Raw genomic sequence first — 14,960 nt, 5'->3', positions numbered from 1 at the left:
ATAGAAAAGTACGGAGAACTTTCGATGTTTAAAATAAATCCCATAAAAACAGAAATTCTAAATTTAGGGTGGAGAAAAAAGAAGAACTTGCTTTGCAAAAACAATGGCCCAGATTCAAGAAGCACTTGCGCCACGCGCAACCATAGGTTACGCAGCGCAAGTGCTTACTTGCTCCGGTGTAACGAGTGCTCCTGATTCAGGAACCTCGTTACACCGACTGCAGGCTAAAATCTGCGTGGCATAAGGCTCTTATGCCTGGCAGATTTTAGGCTGCATTCTTGCAGGGGCCGCTAGGGGGCGCTCCCATTGTGTATCAGCGTGTAGTATGCAAATTGCATACTACTACTACCACTGATTCAAAAGCTTGCGCGGGCCCCGGGGGCGCAGGGCAAAATCGTTGCCCTGCTCCCCCGCAAATATCGCACAATTCTACCTGAATCTGGGCCAATATTCATACACGTGGGTGAGAGGAGAGTTAACTTATCTGGTGGTTAAATTGACATATACAGTAGATGGTCTGTATCTTGCCAATTTTATCCCTCTGTTAAACGAGATAAAAACAGACTTAAAAAAGAATACAACAAGAGCACTTTCATGGTTGGGAAGGATAAATGCTTTTAAGATGGTTACCCTCCCAAAAATAACGTATAAATTCCAGATGTTACCCATAGATATCCCTCAGAGTTTCTTCAAGACTATTAAAACAATGTTGATAAAATACATATGGGAAAACAAAAAACCAAGAGTAAATTTTGGAACACCAACAAGAGGAAAAAAAACACGCAGGATTAACAGCACCGGATATAAAGAGATATTACAAGGCCACAATTATTGCATGAATGGTAGAATGGGGAAATAAACACAAAGAGAATGAAAAAAAATGCATTTGAATGGAAAATATCATGAGTAAAACAGCACTTCACAAAAACGTATAGATACCACAAAAGTATAGAGTGTTGGACGTAGACACCCACGGACTAACTAAAAATGTTTTTAAAGTTTGGGATTTAATACACAAACAGAATAAATGGATCTACAATTCACCTTTAATATCACTCACGGAAACTATTTTTTTTTTTACCAGGGAACGAGACACAGTTGGGAAATAAAATGGGGACTGCACAAATAAAGGGCATTACAGAACAGGGAAAGATAAAAACACTCTCGGAGATAAAAGAGAAAAATAGGTGGGATATCAACTACTGGGAATATCTACAACTAAAACATCTGATAAATTCAATACCCACACCATTAAGAGATGAAAAGAAATCAACTCCACTAGAAAAACTGTGCTCTACGCAAACCCCAGTAAAGCACGTGATATCGAGAGTATATAAAATCCTGACAGAATCAGAGCTACAAGGAAAACCTTGTTTTATAGTGAAATGGGAAATAGAAATAAGCAAGAAATTCAAGGACTAACAAGTTGAAAGAATAATAGCATCCGTACATAACACCGCAACTGATATGAATACAATTGAAATGAACTATAAATGTATCTCAAGATGGCATAGGACACCCAAAGTGATCCATAAATGTAATAAAGATAAATCCCCACTGTGTTGGAGAGAATGTGGACAAATTGGAACAACCACACATATATGGTGGGATTGTCCAAAGATAAAGGAATATTGGCAGGAAATTCGGGAATTTGTGGAAGTATTAACTGGAGAAAAGATAGTCAACAGCATACGAGCCTGTGTGTTCCATGAACCCAAAGATTCAAATATAAGATACAGGAAAACATTAATCCCACCATTAATAAATGCTGCAAAAGGACTAATACCAAAAAAATGGCTAAATAAAAATAAACCAGACATAAAAGAATGGTTTGAAAGAGTGGAAAACTATAACAGAATGGAATATCTTTGCAGTTGTGATGAGGGCCAACTTAATCAACTTAACAGAAAATGGAGACAGTGGAAAGACTTTAAATCATCGGAGGAATATTTGGGGAAAATATTAGAGGAATAGAGAGGCAGGAACAAACCATCAGGGGATCAGGGGGTGGGGAGGGGAAAGGGGGGAAAAATGAAAGGGGGAAGGGAAGGGGAGGGGGGGGGAGAAGGAAAAAAATAAATAAAAATAAATTAAGCAAAATATAAATATATAAAATAGTATATAACCACAAATGATGCAAAACTGAAGTAGAGACAATATTTTTGATTAAATGAAATCATGCTCTTGCTATGGTGGAGTCTGACGTGGTAAAAAAAAAAACATATAAAAAAAAATCAAAGTGCAACTTCACTTGCAAAGCGAACAATCAATTTGCCATTAGCAAGTAAACATTTTTGTCTCCACAGAAACCAAGCTGTGTGGATGCTTTCTGTTTTAAGAAGGTAATTTTGTTTAGATGAGGGTATATATGGTATTTATGTTTTTTTCATTCCACCTTACCATACTGTTTGCACTGCATAAAACGGAGCACAAATATAATATTTTAAATCAGTAGTTAAATGTCATTGTAGTCCTGATCATTTATATAACCATAGGTGTGCACACAGGGTGTGCCAGGTGTGCCCAGGCACACCCTAATCACCCTTTGCAGCACAAATTCCCTCTACTGCCCTGGCTCCCATCTTTCCCCACCGCAACGTTGCCAGCTTCCCTCCTCTACTATCGGCTGTTGCTGCTGGGATGTTTTAGGAGTGGGGAAGGGGCCAGTAAACATGTAATTTACTGGCCCCTTCCCTTTCTGAATGAACACTGTAAGTGATCGGTAGTGTGTGTTTGGGCGTTGGGGTGCACACCCTAATGCAATAGGCTGCGCACACCTATGCATATAACACTATTTTACAAGAAATTTTGCAGTAAATGAACTGATAATAACAATAAAATCAGGCAAAGAAATTCTTGTAAAAAAGGAGGCTCACAGGAGGAATGTCAAATTTACACAAGCAGCGGAGTGTCACTTTTCTATGAATAGAGTGGAAGAAGATATTTGTGAACCAACTGCTATGGAAAAGTATACAATAGTGGAAGCATTGAAGCCAGCGTGTAATCCCCTTATTGATTGAAAGAGTACAGGCTACCCAAACATCACTGCTGAACTGCCGTATATGAGTGCCTTTATTTGACAGAGGAAGTTGGGAATATTAAGGGGGATCTCTACTACCTGTACTACTACTGTCTTATTAAGAAAGTACTGATTTTTGTTTGTGGGTGAGGTATTACTGCGCTACCAAAGAAATAGGGGAGGGGGAAGGAGAGGGTGGGGGGGAAAGGGTTACTGCTGCAGCACTGAAGGTATATCAAACCCAAAGTGAAATAAAGTGAATAGGTAATGCTGCGCTGTAAAAATAAACTAGAGTGGATAAAACCTAAGGTAGGGAGGAAGTGCTATATTAAGTGTAAGATAAACATGAAAAACATAAAAACATCAGTGAATGAGAATAAATATCTCTGCTAATAAATAACAATATAAATGACATCAAATCCAAGAATGTAGTAAATACAAAGTGCTGGATGCAACTATATTAGAGCATGCGCTGCTAACATAAGTCCTCAAAATGGCATAACTATAAACAACATGCATGTAAAACATATGTGAACTGAAACAAAGGTGTTCATGCATAAACAGCAAAACAAGAACTGATAAACACAAAGTGCTGGTGCTTGCCAAATCATCAACGTGGAAGGTGCTGAAGAAAAGGAAAGGGTTCTGTTACCTTTAAAATTGATGAGGGTGTCCCCTTACCTTACTGCTGTAAGGTAACAGCATGTGTAAAATCTGTCTGAGCAGATACAGCAAAGGAGCTCCAGCCGTTTCCCAATGTGATGTGTTCCAAAAAGGTACAGCCTCTATAAAAGTAGCATGTAATCAGGCATAAAAAAAACGAGTGGCGAACTCGCAGACGTCACCTCCGGTACCTCTCATAGACTTACGCGTATTCCTCATGATCACGTGCCTTCCTCAGGAGTCTGTTAAGCGTTCTAGTGCCGTGATCCCTTGATAAAATTTCCCAAGTTGTTTAAATATATTTAAGAATGAGACAGATTACATACCTATTAACCTCAAGCCATTAGTAGACCGATTTAAGGATAACTGCTTGGATTGCCGTTTACAGTTGTTAGAAGATTACATTTATCTAAAATGATTTTGGCCCCTCAATTAATACACATTCTTCATAATTCTTCTGTATGGATTACAACTAGTTGCTTTAGAAAAATGGACACCTTGTTTCGGGAGTTGATTTAGAGGAAGAAACATCTGCATATCAAACTGACGACGCTCATGTTGGATAGTGAGGTAGGAGGGTTGGCTGTACTGAATGTTAAGTATTATTTCCTGGCCTCTCAATTATAGCATCCGCTAGGATGGGATAAGATTCAGGAGCCTAACCAAATACAAAGGATATTGCTTGCTGAATATAATAAATACCCACTCCTAGCTCTCTTGCAGGCCAGATACCTGAACCAACCTTCTAATTTCTACACAGGAAAGTGTCTATACTTCAGAGTGTTGATACTAAGAGAGGTCTTATTTCCCAATTTTATTCCACTCTTCACGCTAGGTTTCAAGAAATGGTGGTTGTTCTGGCCAAAGAACAGTGGACCAAAGATTTGGGCCATATAACAGATAACCAGTGGGAGATGGTGTTGTCTGCACTCTCAAGGGTTAGCTTATCTCCCACCCACAAACTTACACTTATTTTTTCTGCATCGGACATACCACACTCCAGAAAAACTGCTCGCCTGGCATCGTAGAGATAATCCCTTTTGTCCTAAATGTAATAGTGGCCCTGCCATTCTGATCCACATGATGTTGAGATATCCTAAACTTCATAGATATTGCAAAGGGTTACTGACTACTATAAGATCTGTTTTTCAGGTTAATTTTGCAGAAGATCCAGGGATATGTTTATTGAACTTGTTGGACAAGGCTACTTTACCAGAAATCACAATAGGGAGCAATAGAGGACAGTGCAGGCTGCTACCCCCCCGGGACACATTATATTTCTTAAGCTGCAAGGTTCCTAACCCCCTGGCTTGTCCTCTATTGGACAGTGCAGTGTGGCTGCCCTTAGTAGGGATCTATTTTTCCCCAAGGCTTCCTCCACCTGCCCTCTGCCTTGCTGGTCCCGGCTCTGTTTTTTCTGTTTTAATTTTCAGAACCAGCAATTTACTCACGCTGTGGCCCCTCTACATCATTAGGAGACTCTTTTCTCCTCCCATTGGGCATACCAACGCATCACTTGGCATTTTTATAGCTTGTGATTCCAATGACCTGTGATGAACTGGACGGCCACCAACCTACTGACGTATACAAGTAGCAATATCTTCTTGTCATACAATCTCAAAGCTCGTCCCGAAGAAGCCGTAAGGCGAAACGCGTCGGCGAGATAAATATATTGCTTATATGTATCTATGTATTTTTTTCAACATTTATTGGAATTTATTTGTATATGTGTATTTTTGTAATTAAATATATTTTTTATATAACCCAAATTGTCCCTGTGATTGCCTTTGAAAGTCCGCCATGTCACTACCTAGTGTAGTACTACCCCTTTTTTTGAACAAGTTAGACCTGCCTCACAGCCCTACAGCAGCGCTGGGACAGAGACCGAAGGAACCCCCATTTGGCTGCGATCAGACGAATCATCAGGACACCACAAATATGCCTGAATCTCCAAAATGACATGTGAGTGCTTTTATTATACATTTTGGTAAAAGTTTTGCAGTTTACCAAGCGGCGCCTGCTTTTCTCTTGTTTCTTTATTCTATACTAATCAGTAAATCTCTTCCATGTATGTTGAAACAGATTAACACCGACCCCCAGGGCAAGTATTTAATAGTGGTGTTCACCATATGGGGCACAGGATATGTAGTAGTGAATGTATATGCCCCCCCTCCCTTTAGCTCGTCTATTCTATACACTGTTCTGGAGAGGATTACTCCCTATTGCCATGCAAGGCTGTTACTCATGGGTAACTTTAATGCCATTCTGGCGCCGGATATAAACAGACCTGACCCCTAAACAATTCTCCATGGATTTACTCACCTGGTCCTAGGCAATGGGAGTCAGCGAAGTCTGGAGATGGAAACACGGACAGAGCTTACTCCTGTTATTCTACCACTTACAAAACATCCTCCCGCATTGACCTGGCATTTGCCAACCCGACCATGATGTCAGACGTCATAGATGCCATGTACCTACCCAGTGGAATATCAGATCACTGCCCCCTACTCCTTAACATTCATTCCCCCTCTTCCTGCACATCTGCCCTTTGGCGTTTGGGGACCTATTGGCTCTACCACGCAGAGTTGGCAAAGATCATCCCGCCTTGCCTTGCAGAGTACTGGGACCTCAACGAGGGATCCTCCTCCCCATAAATCACTTGGGATGCCTTCAAGGCCTTCACTAGAGGACAGTACATCTCCTCTATTGCTGGGCTCCTCAGGGAACAAGCCGTGACCACAACCGCCTTGCAAGACACGTGACAACCCAGACTGAAACCTATGCTACAGACCACTGATTCTCACTTTGACTCCCTTGGGGCAGCGCAGCAAAACCTACACCTTATTAAGGTCACCAGACTGGACCTTTGCCGAAACTGCAGAGATTTTTTGAACAGGTAGACCGCAGCGGTCGTCTCTTGGCAATGTTGCTGTAGCTCCTGACCGTGATACCCCATATTGTGTCCCCCTCAGGAGAGTCGGTCTCTTCCATACCGTATATCCTGGACACCTTTCGCCAATATTATAGCTCTATACCTCTATGCCTCCGTGCTGCCGCTGGATTTCCAGCCCCAGGACCTTGCGCCCTGGCTCGACCCACTGGCACTAGGCTGTCTCTTGGATGAGGAGAGAGAGACCCTGGTGAGACCGATTACCCCAGAGAAGTTTTTAAAGGCGATTGAGTCCTTCCCTATGGGGAAGGCTCCAGGCCCAGACGGCCTCCCTATGGAGTATTACAAGACTCATGGGGATCTGCTAGCCCCTAAACTGGCCTAGCTTTTCTCCCAATGTTTAGATGATGGTGCCCTTCCAGCCTCCATGAGTCACGTCCACTTGATTTTAATCCACACAGCACCTAAAGATCCTGCTTCTTGCACCTCCTATAGGCCTATCGCTTTACTTAACATGGATTTCAAAATCCTTATCAAGCTACTCACCATGAGAGTACAGCCCCTTCTACCGTCTGTTATCTGAGACTGACAAGACTGGCTTCATGGCTCATAGAGCAACCAATGTAAATTTGAGACGATTGTTCACAAATATACACGCATAACATCTAAATAAGGGTTCCAGGGTGGTCACCTCCCTGGACATAGAAAAGGCCTTTGATACCATGGAATGACCCTATCTCTGGGAGGTCCTCTGTAGAATGGGGTTCCCCCTGATATTTATCGAATGGCTACGGGTTCTATACAAAAATCCCACATCAGCCATTAAGCTGGGGGGGGGGGGCTGTCACAGTCCTTCCCTCTGTCTAGAGGTACTCGGCAGGGTTGCCCTCTCTCTCCAGCACTATTTTCCATAGCAATGGAACCAATTGTGGAGGCCCTATGCACCTCCCTCCACATCAAGGGGCGGTGTATTGGATGGCTGGAAGAGAGGGTTGCCCTATATGCAGACAACCTCCTACTTTTTCTTAACAATGCAGACTCGTCCCTCTAGGGGGCTCTAAAAGTTCTGAAGTCATTCTCCTCAGTTACTTAAGGTCAACTGGATGTAGTCCCTTGAGAGCTTCAAATACCTCAGGGTGGTAGTCTCCAGACAGGCCTCGGATTGTATATCTCAAAACTTATCCCTGGTATGTCAATAGGTTTGGCTAAAGCTGAAGACATGGGAGTCATTACCCCTATCACTGTTAGGACTTATAAACTTGATAAAAATAAAAATTCTATCCGAATTCACATACTTATTGCGCCACTCACCGCAATGGATCCTTAAATCCTCCTTTACCCGTTTACATTGCCTCCTCACCTCCTTTATATGGGGTCCCCACTGGTACGCCCAACCTCCCTCACCTGGCGTGTCCTGATCTCCACAAATATTTATTGGCCACCCAGCTAGTCACGGCGGCCTGGTGGCTCAATCCAGACCCAACAAATCCAACTACCCTAGTCGAGGCGGCAGTGGTGAAATCCCTGGAAGCCCTAAAATCCTTACTATTCCGTGGCCCTAAGGCCCCTTACCTATTGACACCCTCCATGCGCACCACACTGTGCATGAGGGGGCTGGTCTCAAAGTTGAACGATATCCTAAACTTAAAATCTTTCCCAATGCCCCCCTCTGGCTAAACCCCACTCTAGACCATATTTACAAACCCCATGCCTGGACTAAATTCAACATAAAAACAATGGCCCAGGTAGTTTCTAACCAATCCTTGGCCCGCTCTCCAAATTGATCTCAGATTTTAACGTCCCACGGTCTGACTTTTTTCTATACATCCAGCTCTCCCATGCCTTCAGCTGCCAATAAACTCGCTCTACCCCTCAGGTGGTTCAGTCTGCATTGGAGGACCTCCTTAGAACAGATTGCACAAGGAAGCCCTCCTCTAAGCTATACTCACATTTGATTATGACCTCCCTTCCTACTCTGGAGAAACTCAGAAATCACTGGCTAAAAGACATCCCAGACTTTGACAATGATGACTGGGATGACATATGGGACTTTCCCTTTAGCTCCCTAGTCTCCCTGAGGGATTCTAATTCACTATCCCTGTTTTCTAGCTGGTCTAAAACCACTTGTGACATAGAGGGATGCTTTTTGGATGCTATGGACATTCTCAAGTTTCGAGGCAGAAAGAACAGTATATATAGTATAAAACTCCATGCAGGGCATTGGACAAAGCACTAGGGGCGAAAGGGGTGTGAAATGATTTTATACAATATTGTAAACTGTAAGATTAGAGTGTACTGTATGTGTTCTGTATTTTTCTCACAGGGAACGGAGCCCAGAAAAGGAATACAACGGCGGATTATCTGGCGGAGGACACAGCTGGGGGGGGGACATCGCAGGATCCTGGAGACAAGGTAAGAAGGCTGTACATGAATCCTGCGATCCATGTACTGCTTTTGGTAGTTAAAATTCTCAGGAACTCAGGAATATCGTCAGGGAGGTTAAACTCCTCCTCTGTAAATAATAGATGAACAAGTAAAAAATAGGTTTATGTCTATAAACCAATAAAGTAAAATTAAGTCCGAGGTGAAATGAATCATTGTTATTAAAACTGTAAGGCATATAAATGGGAAGAGCTACACCATTATCAATTTTGGTTCTAATCTTTATCATATTAGAAACTCAGGTGCATTGCATAACATATGCTTTATTACATAGTTTGATACATAAATACAGATTGGAGAATAAAAATACAACTTCAAAATCAAAGGCTATACAAGGCTGATACAAAAATATACTCTTCAGTCTTTTAACAGTATGCAAAGACAGGGACAGTGCATTAAAGTATTGCGAAAAAAAACTAATATTCAGATATATTCAAGTTTAAAATCTAAATAGTTATTTTTCTATTACTGAACTATATTGTCAGGTCATTGTGTACAAACCATTCACAATTGCACATAATATCAGTTTATTCCCATAAAACTACCCTTCATTATGGTACAGTCTTGTGACAGATTATAGATAAGATCAGGCAGCATATTGTTCTTTTAGGGCTGAGTTATCATTTATTAAATCATTTTACATTTATTTAATACAGAAAACATTCAGCCTGTAATTATATAGCGATTCAATTACATAAATATTTTATTACACTTCTCTGGACATACCAGTTTTAGGAAACTGGTTAAAACATCACCTTGAATTTCCCAAAGCTGTCTATTCATACAAGCTTAAATTAGGTTTAATTTCAGGTCGCTTAATCTTGACCTAGGAAGAAGTAAAGAAAATAAATCAGAAATAAAATAATGTATTATATATTAAGAATGCAAAAGATATAACAACATTTTCTCTTGCCATGCAGGGCAGATTAGCCAGTTTGTTTTACTTCTGCTGTCTGAGCAGCATATACAGTTGTGTGAAAAAGTATTTGCCCCCCATAGCAGCGACACTCAGAGTCTGGTTCCGATTCTCAAAACTCTCATCTTCTTACCCCACTCAATCAACACTACCCATCCCCATTGACACCCTACGTCACCTAATAGATTCATCATCTTATGCAGGCTGGAAACGCAAGGGCCTTAAATACTTATCAGATCTAGTAGATAAGGATAAAATCAAATCGTTTTCCACGCTCCAAAAGGAACATCATCTTCCACAGTCTGATAGGTTCTTATATATGCGCACCCAACACTGCCTTGCCTCACTCAAAACTTGAACATGGAAGATCCCCCAAATGGCCTGGATCTTCATTAAATCCCCTACGGCCCGTCTGAAAGGCATATCTTTATTTTATAACATTCTTCACCAAAAAAAACTTTTACTAGTTCCGCAGCTGGGAAAAAGACCTAGGCCAAAACGTTTCGCCCCCTCCCCCCTCAAGAGGCTTTCTCCACACCAGGGAGAAAGCCTTGCATTAATGTGTGTAGTTACAGACAGAAGAACAGGAAGTGAGGATTTCTCAGAAGAAATAAGGACATTAAGACCCCTTTCACACTGAAGCGTTTTTACAGCGTTTTAGCGTTAAAAATAGCGCTATTAAAACGCTCATAAAACGCTCTCCATGCATTGCAATGGGCCCTTTCACACCGAGTCCTGCAAGCAGCATCTTTGGAGCAGCTTTTGGGCTTAAAAAAAAACGCCTTACCCTTTCACACTGAGGCGTTGCACTGGTGAGGCGAGGCGTTGAGAAAAGTCCTGCAAGCAGCATCTTTGGAGCAGCTTTTGGGCGCTGAAAAAAACGCTCCAAAAACGCCCCTCTCCATTGAAATGAATTGAAAGCGCTTTAAAAAACGCCTTACTCTTTCACACTGAGGCACTGCAAAAACGCCCTAAAACGTTAGGGTCTTAGCGGTGCTTTACCAGCACATTGGGATTGCAGATGAGGCTTTGATCGAATAACGCTCGAATAAACGCTTGAATAACGCTCCAAAGACGCCCCAGTGTGAAAGGGGCCTTAAAAGCAAATTGGAAGGATGAGGTAAGTGAAGGAGGACTGCACTAAGGTAAAGGAAGCTATTTAGGGGAATATTTTTTTACCTTTACAACCCCTTTAAGTGTGTCAAATATGCAAAAAAAAAAAAAAAAAATCAGAAAGGAGGCAAATACTTTTTCACACAACTGTATGCACATTTTATTCACTCCACCACTGCTCTGTACAACTGCTGAGTCAGAAGAAAATACCTGCTACTTCTACGCATTGAGATGTATGTGACTCAATACATGTGACAGTATTGCTGGACCAATTACCAAGCACCAAGGCTGTCGGTCAGGTTGAGTTCAAAGATCTATGTACAACTTAATCTACCACTTGAATGACTCATAGGGGTTGATTTGCTAAAACTGGAGAGTGCAGCTGTGCATGGTTGTTAATCAGCTTCTAACGTCAGCTTGTTCAATTAAGCTTTAACCACTTAAGACCCAGACCATTATGTAGGTAAAGGACCTGGCCCCTTTTTGCGGTTTGGCACTGCATCGCTTTAACCTTGCTGGCGGTATGATTCTGTCTGGAATTACGTACCAAAAGCGGTACAATTATTTTGCAAGGAAATTTGGCGTTTTATACTGTAGGTCTGTAATTTTTAGGAATAACTCACTTAAATCTGACCAAACAAGAGACTAGTAAGCATCCCGGGTATGATTTTTTTTTAAAAACAAAATTATAAATTATAATATAATAAATAATTATAACAAATAATAATATAATTGTAATAAAAAATATTCAATAATGTAATCAACTCAAAATCACTGAAATTTGCTCAGTTGCAGAATTGTCGCTGTCATTACTTTTATTTTTTTATGACGAATTTCTCCACAAATCGCTATCGCACAATTCTGCAAGTGATTATAATTTATTATCGCTGTTTTCTAGCTGCTCTGAAACCATTTTTGACATAAAGGGACACTTTTGGACAATCTACAGTTTTCAGGCAGAAAGAACAGTTTTTATTATATAAAAGTACATGTAGGGCACTGGGCAGACCACTAGGGACAAGGGGGGTGTGTATTTTTTACATACAGTACTGTAATCTATAAGATTACAATATACTGTATGTATTGTGTTTGTTTACTTTTTTGAATTTGGCGCCGTTCTCCGCCCCCGTGCGTCGTAACGTCGCAGGGAGCGGAGATCGGCGGCACACGGTGGCACTGTGAATCGAGCGAGGACCCGCTCGCTCACACAGCGGGGATGCATCGCAGGATCCAGGGACAAGGTGAGTAACTTGTCTGTGGATGCTGCGAGCAGGTAAGCCGCGCCACTGCACACTCTGCACAGCTACCCCGAGCGTGACTCGGGGATACCGATCGCAGCATGAAAAAACCACCCCGAGTCACGCTCGGGGATACCACCAGACAGGTTAACTGACAATTGCGCGGTCATGCGACATGGCTCCCAAACAAAATTGCCGTCTTTTTTCCCCCACAAATAGAGCTTTCTTTTGGTGGTATTTGATCACCTCTGCGGGGGTTTTTTTGCGCTATAAACAAAAATAAAGCGACAATTTTGAAAAAAATTCAATATTTTTAACTTTTTGCTATAATAAATATCCCCAAAAAATATATATAAAAAAAAGTATTTTTTCCTCAGTTTAGGCCGATACATATTCTTCTACATTTTTTTGGTAAAAATTAGTTTGCACAAAAGTTATAGCGTTTACAATTTTTTTTTTTACTAGTAATGGCGCCGATCCGTGATTTTTTTCGTGACTGCGACATTATGGCGGACACATCGGACACTTTTGACACATTTTTGGGACCATTGTCATTTTAACAGCGAAAAGTGCTATAAAAATGCACTGATAACTGAAAATGGCACTGGCAGTGAATGGGTTAACCAGGAGGGGGCGCTGTAGGGGTAAAGTGTGCCCTAAGGGAGTGTTCTTACTGTGGGCGGGACGTGGCTGTGCGTGTGACATCACTGATTGCCGTTCCCCGAGGCCTTGTACACACGACCGAACATGTCTGCTGAAACTGGACCGAGGATCAGTTTCAGCAGACATGTTCGGTCGTGTGTACGGCCGACCAGACAGGTTTCCAGCGGACATTTGTCCAGCCGATGCTAAGAAACATGTCCGCTGGAAGCCTGTCCGTCGGACATGTTCGGTCGTCTGTACAGACTCACCGTACATGTCCGATCGGCCGCCATCCCTCGCATGCGTCGAAGTGATTCGACGCATGCGTGGAAGCTTTGAACTTCCAGGGCCGCGCACGTCGCCGCGTCATCGTCGCGGCGACAGCTCTGCCACGTCCCCGCGTATTGTGTACGCGGGGATTTCTGTCTGATGGTGTGTACAACCATCAGACAGAAATCTCAGAGGGGACCGTTTTCAGCGGACTGTTCCCTCGTCTGTACGAGGCCTGACACAGGGAACAGACAATCAGTCACAGCCACACTACGAAGAACGGGGAAAGGTTTGTTTACACTTACCTCTCCCGTTCTTCAGCTCTCTGACCCGATCGCGGGACACCGGCAGAGATCAGGTCTGCGGGTCACGCAGGCGCAGTCACAGAGAACAGGACCAGGTCGTGAGCGTGCCGCCGCCGGCGTGCTCGCGACCCATGGCTGGACTCTTAAAGGCGACGTACAGGTACATGCCTGTGCCCAGCCATGCCCTTATGCCGACGTATATCAGCGTGAAGGGGTCCTTAAGTGGTTAACAAAAAAAATTTTGAAGCGGATTGGTTTCTATGCAGATTTGCAACAGATTTTGCACTCTCCAGTTTTAGTAAATCAACCCTATAGTGCTTATACAAGGTGTCTTTTTTGGCTTTTAACAACCAAGTGAAATGTTGGGGAATGAAGGAAAGATAAGTATGTGAATGAAGTCAATTATTGAGATATTTCAATAGATGTGAGTACACCAAAATGTTGAAACATCTCAAGCTAATGTGTTTTTTATTTGCTGGGTTATTAAACAATTTTGCAGCTACTTTTAAAATTGAACATCTAAACTGTCAGACAGATTTTTAAATACTGTATTTCACTATATAAGCTCAGTTTACTGTTAAAAATAAGTGTGAAATGCATGACTCCAGTGGGTGTAACAAGATGTCTGCTTGCCGCCTTCTCACTGTATCCTTACTGTGGACGAGTGCGGGGTGTAGCAAGATGGTGGCGACGGAACGCCACTTCCGTTAAAAAATCTGACAGGTCACCTAATCTGACGAAAAAACACCCGCAGAGATAATCACTGCATTGCAAAACATTTGAATTGTAGGAATGAATGGAGTACACTGTAGGAAGAGGATTTGGCTGGGTCTTGTTTGCAAAGGCTCTGCAGCAACTGGCTGAGCCAGACCATTCATGTTTTACCAAATGTATGTTATAGTAAGTAAGCACAAAAAATACCATTATAGTGACTATGAAAATGCATATTAACTATGGCTAAACTGGTAATAATGTTACATCCAGTAAATGCAAAAAAAAAATCAATACCAAAATAATGGACTAGATGTCAATAAATTTAAAACGGAGGTTCATCCGAATAACATGTATATAAGATCATATTCTTTATACTTCCAACATGTACAGTATGCCCTTTTTTTTTGGCTCTACATAGCCATAATAAGGTATTTTCCAACCGGATTCCGGGTACTCACTCCCGCGGGAGTAGGTGTTTCTATGCAGAGGCGCAATGTCACCTGGGACTTCGCCCAGATGATTGACGTCCTTGAGAAAAAGTCCCCCCCGCGCCCCCTTATTGCATAGGCGCGTCACGAGAGTCACAGAGTTTCCGAAAGCAGCCGAACTGCGAGACTGCTCTATACGGCGCCTGCGCAGTCAGCTCTACACCACTCCTAGTCGGTGCGCAGGCGCCGTGTAGAGCTGACTCACAGTTCGGCTACTTTCGGAAACTCTGTGACTCTCGTGACGCGCCTACGCAATAGGC

The 14,960-nt window shown here is 42.3% G+C and overlaps 1 protein-coding gene across 1 annotated transcript in view; it reads right to left on the bottom strand.

Annotated features, from left to right (window-relative positions):
* Positions 1-9,257: 9,257 nt before the first annotated feature.
* Positions 9,258-14,960, bottom strand: part of LOC120936885 — a 218,120-nt gene continuing 212,417 nt past the window's right edge. The window contains exon 54 of the mRNA XM_040349651.1: positions 9,258-9,840. Within this exon, the coding sequence (XP_040205585.1) occupies positions 9,790-9,840 (51 nt within the window). The 3' untranslated portion in view covers positions 9,258-9,789. The remainder of the gene's footprint in view (positions 9,841-14,960) is intronic.

The sequence above is a fragment of the Rana temporaria genome, chromosome 4 (genome assembly GCF_905171775.1).
Source record: "Rana temporaria chromosome 4, aRanTem1.1, whole genome shotgun sequence".
Lineage (NCBI taxonomy): Eukaryota > Metazoa > Chordata > Amphibia > Anura > Ranidae > Rana > Rana temporaria.
This window is presented reverse-complemented; position numbering and strand designations above follow the sequence as displayed.